This window comes from Zootoca vivipara, chromosome 3 (genome assembly GCF_963506605.1).
Source record: "Zootoca vivipara chromosome 3, rZooViv1.1, whole genome shotgun sequence".
Classification (NCBI taxonomy): Eukaryota; Metazoa; Chordata; class Lepidosauria; order Squamata; family Lacertidae; genus Zootoca; species Zootoca vivipara.
The window spans coordinates 104,772,612-104,786,860 of NC_083278.1; the positions used below are offsets into that span (position 1 = coordinate 104,772,612).

At 41.5% G+C, this 14,249-nt stretch overlaps 1 protein-coding gene across 10 annotated transcripts in view; it reads left to right on the top strand.

Moving 5' to 3' along the window:
* Positions 1-14,249, top strand: part of MAP4K3 (mitogen-activated protein kinase kinase kinase kinase 3) — a 68,727-nt gene that overhangs the window by 18,542 nt on the left and 35,936 nt on the right. For all 10 annotated transcript variants that reach the window (XM_035111013.2, XM_035111019.2, XM_035111017.2 and 7 more), the window contains exons 5-14: positions 1,039-1,094; positions 2,461-2,508; positions 3,704-3,746; positions 4,531-4,603; positions 5,226-5,357; positions 6,781-6,843; positions 6,929-7,010; positions 7,453-7,563; positions 9,721-9,796; positions 10,232-10,290. In XM_035111013.2, the coding sequence (XP_034966904.1) occupies positions 1,039-1,094; positions 2,461-2,508; positions 3,704-3,746; positions 4,531-4,603; positions 5,226-5,357; positions 6,781-6,843; positions 6,929-7,010; positions 7,453-7,563; positions 9,721-9,796; positions 10,232-10,290 (743 nt within the window). The remainder of the gene's footprint in view (positions 1-1,038; positions 1,095-2,460; positions 2,509-3,703; positions 3,747-4,530; positions 4,604-5,225; positions 5,358-6,780; positions 6,844-6,928; positions 7,011-7,452; positions 7,564-9,720; positions 9,797-10,231; positions 10,291-14,249) is intronic.

Here is a 14,249-nt window from a genome sequence, read left to right on the forward strand (position 1 = left end):
GTTACACAGTGATTGATGGTGTCCTTGTGATGGTGCCACCTGTGTGTTAGGAAATGAGCTTATTTTACGTGTGTGGCTGAACAGATGTCAGGAGCTAATGCTTTCCTGTTACTACTGATTTTGGCTGCAAACCTGCTTTCTAAAAGAGTGAAATATTCTGCCTCTTAATTAATTTCCAAGCTGTTTCTCACTCCCAGGCCAGTGTCAACCATTAGATAGGCAAGTCATAAAATCCAAAAGATATAAAGCGCAATCTTCTATGTATTTCCATGAGATTCTTAGATAGAATAGTTCTTACAACTTGATCCATGTTACCTACATCTAGAATTCAGTTTAGATCATCTGATTATAATCTTCCACAACCCCCCCCCCCAAAAAAAGAAACTGAGCTCATGGTGCTCTGATCATAGTTTCTAAAGTAGAACCTGAGAGTTTGGGCTGTTTAGATACACTCCCCAACCCCACCCCACCAGATCACTCTTGGGGGGGTCTGAGAAAGAATAGACAAGGATTTACAGAAGTAATAAAATATCCTAAAACACCAAGCATGTTCTTTAAAAGGGAGAAACGTAGCAAAAGAAAGAAATGAAAAGGAAAACAAAGGCAACTCTTGAAAGCCAAGTATAGAACAAAAAGGGGGTTGTTTGCAGCTGCATTGTAAGGGTGAGTAGGGAGAAACAAAGGCCAATATATGGAGGTAGGGAGTTTCACGCTTTGGCACCCAGTACGTGAAAAAACATTGTTATTATGTTTTTTCTAATCTGGGCAAAAGGGGTAAGACCTCCAAACAGAATTGTGCCTTGGTCCTTTGGAGCATCACTACCAATTCCAGCCAGAATCCTTATATGTGAGCCTGCCTTGGCTTTCTGGCAAAATGTGAAGTGGTGGTATTTCTTCTGTTTCAGGGCTAGGAATATTAACTGTTTGTGTGCATGCTCATGATAAGGGAATGAAATTGCAGTGAGGTGTTGAAGAGTAACAGTGAAATTGCGGTGAACGTTCTAATTTTTTGTTGGGGGGGGCGCTCTTTTCTTCTAGTAACTGGACCTCTTTCAGAGCAGCAAATTGCTTATGTTAGCAGAGAAACATTACAGGTGAATATTATTCTTATATTGTTAGCCTTTGGCATAGAAATAATCTGGAGGAGAAAGATCAGACACCAGATGCTTTTGCTGAATACCGATGGGTGCAGAATTGCATGTTCTAGGTAATGCTCTGCTGATGATTTGCTACATATTTTTCTTGACCAGTTCTTAGCTGCCTCCCCCACAAAGGAGTCAGTACTGCAGCTCATGCGTTTGCCTGTGTATTACATATGTGTGTGTTGGCTTAGGGTGCTGCGAAGAGACATACCTATCTTATGGCTTAGAATCTTAGGCGTCAGATGTACTGCTCTGTAGCTCACGAAAGATTCTTGCGTACTTCCGATTTGTTGTTGAACCGCCAGTACAAAAAAAAAGGTAAAGGACCCCTGACAGTTAAGTCCAGCCACAAACGACTTTGGGGTTACAGTGCTCATCTCGCTCTATAGGCCGAGGGAGCTGATGTTTGTCCGCAGACAGTGTTTCCAGGTCATGTAGCCAGCATGACTAAGCCACTTCTGGTGAAACCAGAGCAGTACACGGGAACACCGTTTACCTTCCCGCTGGGGTGGTACCTATTTATCTACTTGCACTTTTTTTTTTGCGTGCTTTCGAACCGCTAGGTTGGCAGGAGCTGGGACCAAACAACAGGAGCTCACCCTGTCGCAGGGATTCGAACCGCCGACCTTCCGATCAGCAAGCCCAAGGCTCAGTGGTTTACACCACAGCGCCACCCGCATCCCAAATTCCAAACAGATTTGCTCAGAAGGAAGGAACAAAAGTGCACTACCTACCATTGCAGGCTTCCGTATAACTATGGGCTTCCGTCATGGTTTTTGCTGATGCCTAACTTTGAGTCAAGGGATGCGGGTGGCACTGTGGGTTAAACCAGATCAGAAGGTTGGCGGTTTGAATCCCCGTGACGGGGTGAGCTCCTGTTGCTCGGAAGCTATACGCTGGCTCCCTCGGCCAATAACGCGAGATGAGCGCCACAACCCCAGAGTTAGTCGCGACTGGACCTAATGGTCAGGGGTCCCTTTACCTTTACCTTTGAGTCATCTGAGATAATAACAATATTAATAATAATTTATTATTTATACCCCACCCATCTGGCTGGGTTTCCCCAGATGCTTTTCTGAAGATGTTCACGGCCCCTTTTTTGCCTTGAAAGGTACATGTCTTGTTTCCACTTCCTTATTCCTTCTGTCAGCCTTTCAAGTGTAGGTTGGTCCTGCAGTGATGTGAATGAAAAAACAATCAAAACACATAGCAGAGACACCATTTAGCTTTTTTTAATCTAGCTGGGTTTTTTCCTGTATAGAATAAAACATGAATTTACACATGCAACTTTTTCCAATGGCTCTTTTTTTAACTATAGGGATTATATTACCTTCACAGTAGAGGAAAAATGCACAGAGACATAAAGGTAGGTGATTCTTTAAATTGTTTCATATGGTGTGTACAGTTCTCTGTTAAAATGTTATCCATGATATATGATTTTATGTCCCATCAGCTTTAAAAATTGGGATCACATAAATGTATTGTGTGAAGGAGGCAGAAATGTCCTTTTAAAAGGTCTAGTGAAGTGCTTTGGCAGAAGTTTTGTTTCAGTTATGTTATAATGGGTTTTCTGTTCCTGTGGGATTATATCTGTGTAGCATGTAGATGATGCAAAATTACAGTGTAAGTTGATGAAGACATAAAGTGGAATCTAGAGTTCCCCTTGCACAAGCAGAAGATACTTGCCTGTTTAAGGGGTGTGTGTTGCAGTCCTATGATATTCCAGAAGGCCCTCCTACCTCAGGAATAACTCTGGGGAGTGGGGGCATGCTACAGAAAGGAAAGAGATCAAGAAAGCTCCGTTGTGCTCATGCTTTTCTGGATCTATACCAATGTTTGACAGTTTGAAGAAAGTACCATCCTTCATCTCCCTGGGTTTGGAACACTAGGAGTTGAAGGTCTCTGTGAACTGATGCTGGGGGAGAAGGAATCACTGATTTACATTAGTGACTGAAATCACCTTGGGTGAAGTCAATCTGCCATTCTGACAGGGTCTGTCAGGGGTGACCTGTGAAGGGGGTGTACGAACTGAAGTCGGCTTGGTCTAATGAGGATTCAAGCTGATGATTTTAGGGAAGCACCATATGTTATTTCTGTTTGAACAAAATTCTTGTAAAGGATATCTGTGGTTTGTTGTACCCAAAATGCTGTTTTACTGGCAAAGAAGAGCCAAAGTGTATCTCTGCAGAAGTATACTTAGTTCCAGTTTAACTTAATAGAATAAAGCAATGTTGCTGTGCCATATTTCATTATGACATATATTCTAATTAGGATATCCTGTTTAAGACATTTGTTCCAATTTGTCTTGCTATGTGGGTGGGCAGCTCTGTAATCATCACCCTGAGGGTGGGTATTGCTTGCCACCCCTCTCTTTACGCGTGCAGATATGGTTGTATAGTTGCCATCCTTGTTTTTTAATATATGCAAGTATGGCACTATACTGGTAGTTTGTTCCATTCCTAGCATTTATATTCTGAATATTAAGTAGTATGTTCATTGTGTCAAAACAGTTAAAAGAACATGAAGTCTAAAAGCTGTCTGTTGCCATTTCCCCCCTCCAGGGAGCAAATATTCTTTTAACTGATAACGGCTATGTGAAATTAGGTAGGTACGTTCACTTCTATATACACTTTGCTATATGTTGTAGTGAAATCATCCAAATGGTTGAGCAACTCAGTATCATATCATTATTTGTAGCTTCGCTTGGGAAAGCAGAAAGCATACAGTCACAATCCAAAGGAGTTGTATGTGTGCCTGGCAAGTTTTTGCTTTGAAGTTTTTACCAGAATGATTGAAGACAGAAGCTGCTGTTCATCTTTTTCTTTTTCAAAGAAGGCTTTCCTCTTCAGCTGTCAGAACTTCTGGGCTGGAAACTAGAAGGCTTTGTTTGTATGTGAATTTTTGACCTGCATACACTTGGAGCAGGCATAGGCAACCTTGGCTCTCCAGATGTTTTGGAACTACAACTCCCATGATCCCTAGCTGACAGGGCCAGTGGTCAGGGATCATGGGAGTTTTAGTTCCAAAACATCTGGAGAGCCAAGGTTGCCTATGCCTGACTTAGTCTTAGAGGCTCTTTTGGATGGTGACCAGTAATTATTGTACAGTTGAGATGAAGACAATAGAAGGAAGAAATAGAAGGCTGCAGGAGCAGGCTGTAAGGTAGCCCATTCAAAATGAAAAGACTAATTGTCTTAGAATTGGGAAGGAATTGCACTTTGAGGATAATTGCATAGTTAGAGGGAAATATGAAACAAAGATTACAAAGGCTTTCGAAAGTTGTTCCAACCAGTTTGTAAATTTCTGGACTGCATAAAACTCTGACTGTTCTGTTTGTTACAATAAGTATGTTAATTATTACATCACGTTGCCTGCAAATCTTTTACAGCTGATTTTGGAGTAGCAGCACAAATAACAGCTACAATTGCTAAAAGGAAATCTTTCATTGGAACACCATATTGGTAATTGTCCTTTCTTTAGTAATACTTGTTGCATGGATAAAAATATAACATGAGCTGCATTTTATCTTGAAGTGCATGGGGAGACCTTTATGCGTTGCATAACATTTGTTTTGAGATGACAGAATCAGGATTTGTGAGTTGTCGCTCAACCCCTTTCTTCCCACTCCTTTTCCTTTTTCAGCATTTGGGCAGTAGGGGATTCAGCATGGATTGTGGCTTTGTTTTTGAAGGACTTGCAGTGAGGCATGTCTTTCTCAATCTCTGCACACAGTCCTTGGGCAAAGTTACGGTTGCCAATTACCCAAAAGAAAAAGAGCCCTCAAAAGCGTGTGGGTGTGTATTTATAGATCTTGTAGCATGGAGATAAATGTTGTAAAATGTTAATGATACAATTAGAATAGCTGGTTGAAATGTTGGCAGGCAAAGTGGAAAAACAACATCCTTGACCTGGCATTGGGACTCGTGAAGGTAGGAGGGCATTTGCTGTGTTTGGCTTAATTAAAAGTGTAATGAACAACAGGGAGATGAAATTTATTGAAAATTGCTTGGGTTGCATTGTGTTTCCAAAATTTAAGAATTAGAACTTGCTGCATATTCCAATCTCACGTTCTCTCATTTTTAGGATGGCCCCTGAAGTTGCTGCAGTTGAAAGGAAGGGTGGCTATAATCAGCTCTGTGACCTATGGGCTGTTGGAATAACTGCTATAGAACTAGCAGAACTTCAGCCCCCTATGTTTGACTTGCATCCAATGAGGTTGGTAAATGTTTGTATAGCTGGAATGCTCAGGTGGCATTTAGAACCCATAGGAACATAACTACCACGGGATAAATGTGATTTGCAGTTTTTCTTAAAAAGAACGTACTAACCACAGAGTGCGGAACCTACCTGCATGTTTGCATTTTTCTGTCCATTGACAGATGGCCTGCACAGTCAGCTTTGGCAACTGTTTGATAGAGGAAGGAAAAAGAAGGAAAGGTGTGATTCTTTCCTTTTATTTCTTCCTTATGCCTCTAGGAAAGCGCTCTGGAACAATTTCAAATATGAAAATGTGGGCAGGGGATAGTTCTCTTACTTTAAGGCTTTATGATACAAGGTTTATGTGTGTGACATTTCTAAACTCTCCTTCCAAAATAGATATTCAGTGATCATAGAAGCCTGCTTAGCTAGAGACAATAGAGGGATGGAAAAAGGAACCTTCAGACATGGGCAGCAGTGGTGACTTCAGGTCTCTCAAGGGTTATTGGTTTACATTCCTTTCCCCTGCACACACACATGCTGTCATCTGAATGTGCTTCAACCCCACTTCAGCCGTTCAGTAGTAGATGTCCTGCAAATTACCAGTAGCATCTTTTTGACAGCTCTTCCTGAGCTATCACATATAGATGTAGCCTGTGTGCTAGAGCAGTGCTCCCTAACCTTTTTATCGCCGCGGACCAGTCAACGTTTGATCATTTTACTGCGGCCCACTGAGGGGGGGGGCGTTGATTGTTTCACGGCCCCCTGAGGGGGGGGACGTTGATTGTTTATATTTTCTTTAGATTGTTTTGATTTAATAATTTTAATTTAATTGTATTTAATGTTCCTTGGGCGGCCCGGTACCAATTGATCCACGGCCCGGTACCGGTCCGTGGCCCGGGGGTTGAGGACCACTGTGCTAGATGCCTGAAGAAGAGCCATCAAGAGTGCTGCTTGTAACAGCTGAAGAGCTTTGGATATTGCACTGCTCTCAGAAGATCACATGCCAAGGCAGCTGATGAGAGAAATGAGAATCATGTTTGCAAGAGCCCTACTACAGAAGCCACTGTATACACCGTGTTCCAGGTGCACAGGGTCTTTACAGAACCAAACTGTAAGGCCTCAAATAAGTATAGCTACCCCTGTCATCAAAGACTCTCAACATTTTTTAAAAAAACCAAGACCAATTGCTGTTGCATTTAATTTATGGTGTAAATCAGATAGTTGCCATTCTTGCCTTGTGCATTCTACCTTGATGTTATGGGCCCATGGATAGAGTGGGGTGTTTTTTTGTTTTTTGTTTTTGTTTCCTTTTTAAACAAAAAGCAAAACAAAAAACTTTCCCTTACTGAAGGCATCTCAGAGTTTTTGCTCCTGGATATAAAATAATATCTGTTTTTTAGTTCTTAAATAGCAAGTAACAACTGTTCTTGCTTTTCAGAGCACTCTTCCTAATGACAAAAAGCAACTTTCAGTCTCCCAAGCTAAAGGACAAAATGAAATGGTAAATACCTTTGTTATATCGCTACAGTGTATTGATTACTGTAGTCCCCAAATAACTTTCTAAAGCTTGCAATTACATTTTAAAGGTCAAATAGCTTCCACCATTTTGTGAAAATGGCACTTACAAAGAATCCTAAGAAAAGACCCACAGCTGAAAAACTATTACAGGTATAACTTACATTTTATTGTTTTCTACTGTGTTAAAATGCTGTCTGTTGTATTGTCCTTATGTGAATAAACCTTCCATAAGCAGGTGCCGAGGCAAATCATTCCTGGTGGGGTGGCGTATTATGTTATACAGTATCCAGTTGGTTCAACGATTGGTGTGCTGAGGCCCTATGGAACACCTATTTTTGTTTATCTGATTTCCTCCCCTATACATAGAATCATATGAGCTGCTGCTACTACTATCTTTAGTCTGTTCCCATGGGGGAGTGGGCAGGAAAAGTGAGCACTTGACTGAACTTTGCCTTGATAACCTTGGGGAGACTTATACATTGTTTTTACTGTTGGTTTTAGGAAGCTCGCCCAGCTTCTATCTATGTTAAAATTTTCAAATTCTAATGCAAATTCCATTTGCTTTCTCTCCTGCTTCATTTTGTGTCTTTAGCACCCTTTTGTTACCCAGCCCTTGACCCGGACGCTTGCTATTGAACTGTTGGATAAAATGAATAATCCCGATCATTCCACCTATCATGATTTTGATGATGATGACCCTGAGGTGAGAATACTTCTTTGTTATAGAAGTCGTTGCGTTTGCAGTTTTAAAATAAAACATCTGAGCTATATATGAGACACCTTCCCCATGTCAGGTAATGTTGTACGGCTGAGGATAAGGAGGATGTTTGCGAATATCTGTATTTCTAGAACTTGTCTCATGAATGAATGAAACTGGTGAGAAAGGAATCTTCGATTGAGAGAGAGTGACTTACCCAAAGAGACCAGTCTCGTGTTTTGCCGCAATGATTCTGCTTACTAGTTGAACTCGGCAATAAATGCCAGACATTGGGCACAATTTCTCTTGCCCGCATCCTCGGGGCTTCAGACTTAGCTAGTCTCTGAGACACCATAGAGCCCAGAGACCATGCAACAGACACTAGCACTGCTCAGAATAGTGTGCTACAGGCTTTTTTGTAGCTCCAAGCAGTTCGTTACTGTTGTATCTCCCATCCTTGCATGGGGTGGGTTATCTCCCATGTTAAGGTTTGCATTAGTATATATTGACAATGCACATTTTAGTTGTCTAAAAAAATATTGAAAGAGTCAGAGATTCTTTGAACCTTGTCCACTCTTTAGACTCAAAGTAGCCAAAATACTTTTGTTGTACTGTAGAAAAACAACCTTGCAGTCCCCTAATTTGCTATGAATTAACTGAGATGGAGCTCTTTGCAGCCTAAGCATTTCTGAAGATGCTCACACTTAAATTATTACTTGTTACTACGTCATTGCTTGTGGAGCTTAGGGCACAAACTAGTTTCCACAAACTAGTTATCTGAAACAATAAGACAGTTTCCAGGCCTTGTATTGAACTAAGCCCTGCTGGTCTGTTTTTGATTGACTGATAAGGATGCCACTTAGCAGCATTATAGGAAAATCTTTAGTGGCTAATTACAATGTGAAGCTGGGATACATTCTTAGCTAGCTTAGGCTGCTTTACCCTTCAGGATGCATCCTGAAGCTTACTTGTATTTAATCCCTATAACACTGAGATAAATACATTAGGTTGCTAGAGGGGACTGTAGTTCAGTGTCTCGTCTAAACTCCTATATAGCAAAATCTTTATTTCAGGTTTTATAACTTCAGTTTTGCTGAAAGCATAACTTCTGGAATGGTTTCTACTTGTAATTATCCACTGGCACCCCAACAAGTTTACAATGCACCCATATTGGGGAAGCTAAGTAGAGAAACTAGCGGTAAAGCAGAGCTAGCACCTGGGCAAGGTGTCTCCAGAGCAGGCTTATGCTACCCTGGTGCCCCTCCCCCCAATCACTTTACCAGATTGAAGGTAAGGGTCCCTTTTTCAGCTGGTGGCTGTAATCTTCACTGTTGCTACGATTCATAGCATGCTTGCTGCCCTGATGCACAGGTAAAAAGGAGAGAGGGATATTAGCGACCACCATTGGCCTCGGTGGTCCCTCCTGAGACCCATTTGCCAAACCATCCTGGTTGCTGATGAACATGCACTTACAAAACTAAATAGAATGTCACTATCACTTTGTCTGCCTGCGTCTATTCATGCAGTTCACTTAAAACCTACCTCGCCGTGAGAGTTTCCACCAAACAATACGTTTGCAGTAGCAATACTTTCCTAGTAAAGGTGACTTTGATGACAAAGGAGGATTCTTCCAAAAATGAAAGATAACGGCTCTCAATTGAAAAAAGACTCGCCCAAGGCTTTCTTTAACATTAATAGTATACCATTAGTAGCTGTGACAGGTCTAGACTCATAAATAGAGACAATGGAGTAGACATCAGTCTGCCAAGAACTTATGTCCCCATGGATGATGGACTTTTATATAAAGTGATAGAAACTTGGTTTCTATCTGAATGTAGTTTTCCACTGGGAGCTAATGCTATTTTTGGAATGTGGAATCTTAATCTGAAACTCACAAGGGTCTCCTCCGTTGAATTTTAAGTTATGCTTTAAAATTTCTTAAACTCACAGGACGCTTTTACACTGCTGCTTCTACAGGAGGGCATTCTGTTGTACCTCCAGCTCATTTCATACTAGAGATTTCAGTCATGATAAATATCTGTGTATATGCAATGATTTTCATTATACAGAATTTTGTGTAAAGGTGTTTTTAAAGAGTATTCACAAGAGGCATATGGAACACCTGTCTTTTCATTTGTTAAACTATGTATATATTTCCCCTAGCCTCTTCTTGTGCCTCATAGAATTCATTCGACAAGCAGAAATGTGAGAGAAGAAAAAACACGCTCTGAAATAAACTGTAAGTACGTACGCAGGTTTTCAAACTTAATTGTGAATTTGTCATGTGATGGTGATTTGTATTAGCTCATTACCACCCAGTCTATGTTAGATGATCATAGATTTAAAATTTCAGTCTTGCTAGAAGTATATAGTTTCTTTACTTCCATCGCTCTTGGTTGGCTTAACTTTACTGCCCAAAGCTGAGCTAGCTTCATCCATGCGGCTCTGTTTCCTCAATGCTTCATTGTATTCCCAAGGATATGAAGCATTTGAAAAACCAATTGGAAACCAAGTGCCAAGAGCTGCAAAACACACAAACATGTTAAAAAGATACAATACTGTATGCGATGCTTACTTTCTGACTAGTTTTCCAAAGGCTTTTACCATCATTTTATATATCTACTGTACATGCTTTGACCTCACTTCTGAATATTTCATTTATTCTCTTCGATAGTTGGCCAAGTAAAATTTGATCCACCTTTAAGAAAGGAGACAGAGCCTCATCATGAGTTTGTGAGTAACACAGTTGTATGTGTTTTGCTGCACGAAATCATGCCATATAAAAAAAATGTGATTCAGAGCATAAGACTTGTAGACTTCTGTGGATATGTATGGTTTATATATCTGTGCAAGACCTCAAAATTATGATTTGCATAATATATATTTTTTCTGAATATTTGGGATCCTTCAAAACGTAGTCAGATCTGTCTTCTGATTCTTAAGCAAATATCCCACAAGTAGATATAGCTGTCTTCCTTCCTGTTTTAAGGCTATTTTGAGTACCCCGTTTATATTTCTCTAAAGCTGTTGAGCAGCTTCCTCATAAGATGGGAGCACTGAATTTGGCAATTAGGTAGAAATCTCGTCCACTTTGCTTGCTGCAGCAAAGGCGGACTTGTGAGTCACTGTGACCCTGTAACTACGAAACACAGCAGGCCAAAACTTAAACAAGTACAACTCATGTGTCTTTGCCTCAGAGTCTAATAGGTCACAAGTTTTATGTGGGGCAGGCTGTTATGCAGCCTCAGCTTCTGATACATCAGGCGAATGACTCAATTTAGGCTTGTTGCATGTAACTTGTGTTCTTCCTTATGTCTTCCTTGTGGGTCCCCACCACCCCGCATGCCGTGCATCACTTTGCTCTTGCACCCGCTGCAGTATTGCCTCGCCTTACAGCAGTGCTGATGAGTCCATGGGCCAGACCCAGCCCGCCAAGCCAGTTTTAATGGCCCACTAACCCATGGCAAATTTTACCCATTTTATTGGGGTGACTTGCATGGTGACACTGAGAGCTGGTCAAGGTGCTCCAGGAACAAGAAGGGGCATTCATCTGTTTCCTGAATGCTGACCAAACATTGGGGCTGGTTTCTCTCTCCTTTTTTAATAATAGTGGAGCTGGTTTCCTTCATGTTTCCAGAGCACTGGCCAACGCTCAGTGACAGTCAGCTGCTCATTGCTGTTGCCAAAAACTGCTGCAGTCACAATGGTGGCAGCTTGCTCTGCACCTCTGAATCAGCCACAAGCACCTGATGCCACTGAGAGTGAAAGTCTGTGAGGTGGCCACACACACTACTGACATACCTTCCTCAAACCAAAATATGTTAGCCACCCTCATTCTGCAGTTTGCTTACTTAAAAAAACATGACTATTATATGCTTGGTCACTGTGTGTACATCTAAGGTCAGATATCTCATTAGTATGGAAGGATGGATATTAGCAGAGGGCAGGTGGTTGAAAGCAGTTGTGAGTGCAGAGAACTCAATGGGGGAAACACAGAAGAGCCTTATGCATTGAGATGGCATTAGACAGGACCTTAATTGTAGTCAGCAAATAGAAGGCTGCACACCAGATTGCCATATGACAGAAACCCTGAGGTGTGGATACATTCCAGTGGCCAGGAGGCTAGTATATACTTCAAGGCAAAGATTAAAGTACTGAGAAAGCAGGGAATTGCATTCAGGTGGGTCCCACGCAAACTTGCTCTTGGATATCTGAAGTCTATGCTGTCTACCCTTGTGTCTTGTGGTTGTCCCACTTCATTCCATCCAATTGTGCCCAGATATTTGCCTGCACATTGTTGATTTAATTGCCATTTTTGTGTTATAGCAGAGTCCAACAATAGGTAGTAAATGTGGCAAATCGTCTTATCTCTGAACTCCCCACAAACAAGCCCCTGCCTTAGCACAGGAAGCAGTGGAGGCAGAAATCTACTTCCTGCTGCCCTTTGCAAATTTTGCTTCCTAAGGTCTTCAGTGGGTAGCACCCAACAACAATTCTGCCTGTTGCTTTCTAAACATTGGGGTAAAGGTAAAGGGTCCCCTGACCATTAGGTCCAGTCCGTGACCGACTCTGGGGTTGCGGCGCTCATCTCGCGTTATTGGCCGAGGGAGCCGGCATACAGCTTCCAGGTCATGTGGCCAGCATGACAAAGCCGCTTCTGGCGAACCAGAGCAGCACATGGAAATGCCGTTTACCTTCCCACTGTAGCAGTACCTATTTATCTACTTGCACTTTGACGTGCTTTCGAACTGCTAGGTTGGCAGGATCTGGGACCGAGCAACGGGAGCTCACCCTGTCATGGGGATTCAAACCGCCGACCTTCTGATCGGCAAGCCCTAGGCCCTGTGGTTTAACCCACAGCGCCACCCGCGTCCCTAAACATTGGGGTAGCAGAGAGGAATTGACTATTCCGCTCTCTTGTCCTGTTCTTCCCTTCCTTCCTTCCCTGCCTGGTGTAGGTTGAAGTTGAAGCTTTGTTTTGTACAGCAGGCAAGGAAGTAGTGTGGTCTTTTAGAAGAATGGTACTTGATGCGTGGCAGCTGCATCCTCTTCCACTGCCTCCTAACTTTTAAAGGTACCAGCAGGTGTCATGTTTTAAGCTGACAACTCTACAGATCTCTCACTCGGGATATGAGCCACAAGGCAGTGTTGGATTAGCTGCTGCATTCTCTTAAATCATGAACTCATAATGAGGAGTGTTGATGGTCCTTAGACACCCGCCTTGTGTTTAATTATCTCTCAGGATAGAAACACATGAAGACTTTTATGCAGTAAAATGATAAAGACATTTCTTACTTTACTTCATATCCATGTAATTTCATTTTTCCTTGGAGAAAATATAACTTTGGTATACTCTTTAAACCAGCCATCCTGATACATATTGGGAAGTATCTTGATTGCTAAAATTTCCTTCAGGAAATTCATCTAGTCCTTCAGCTTTCTCAGTTTCAACATCTCTTAGGCCACTGTTCTCCCATTTTTTCCAAAAACACCTTTATTTGGATGTCTACCAGGTTTTTCATGGTAGATTTGCATTTCTCTAATTATGTATCTTTCTGAGCAAAGGCTGGAAATTTGCTCTGTTTATTTCTTGATTCATGATTATAGCCAATAGACCATTACTAGGCAGGTTATATAGTTGTAATTTTTTAAGATTTGTACTTCTAGAAAACAATTTACTCAATTTAGTGTTTTTCTTTTCACATTGGCTTCTAATCCACATTCTTGCATTTCTAATGCACATTCTTGACTCTAAATGTGTGGACTTGTTTTGTTTTTGCATCCCATTCCCTCTTTCCCAAGTGCTTGTTCCTATCTTGTATGTTGTTTGCAAAGCCTCCTGCATGTTTTCTTAGCCTCTTTGATAGTTCTACTCAACAATAACTATATGTGGTCCATGTATTCCACATTCTGACTTCCATATTGCAGGCTCTCTTATTAAAGATAGGAGCATACAAAACTGCTGTATTTCAAATGAGCCAGACCGTTCCCCCATCTAGTTCCTTATGGTCTATACCAGGCACCCCCAAACTTCGGCCCTCCAGATGTTTTGGCTTACAACTCCCATGATCCCTAGCTAACAGGACCAGTGGCCAGGGTGATGGGAATTGTAGTGCAAAACATCTGGAGGGCCGAAGTTTGGGGGTGCCTGGTCTATACTGACCTGCAGTTAATGTTGAAGCTTTATTTCTCAACCCTACCTGGAAGTCCCTGGGATTTATCCTAGGACCTTCTGCAAACAAAACATGTGCTCTATTCCTGAGCTATGGACAGATTAGGGAGACCAAAAATAGGTGGAAAAATTACTTGTGCATGACAATTTATCTATCAGTAATTGTATGCAGTTATAAAATCTGAACCCAGAACATTGGCATGGAAGAAAAGTTTGTGTTTGGGAAACAGATTATTTGTCTTGAGACCATGAGGGACAAAACTCAGATAAAATACAATTGAAGTGCTTGTCTAGTTGCACTTCAACTCCTGTTTTTGCCCCACTCCCTCACAGGTTTAAGTGCTGATACTGGTTGACTTTGTAAGCAGAAAGTTAAGCATGGGAACCAGCCATTTCATCTGCATGTTCTCTTCTGCATTGTTCTTTACCAACGTTAGTCTTGCTTTATACCTTTTTTCAGAGCAGCTTGCTTTCCCGTCAGTTAATTGGTTTTTAAATCCAGTTTTGGAGAACTATCTTT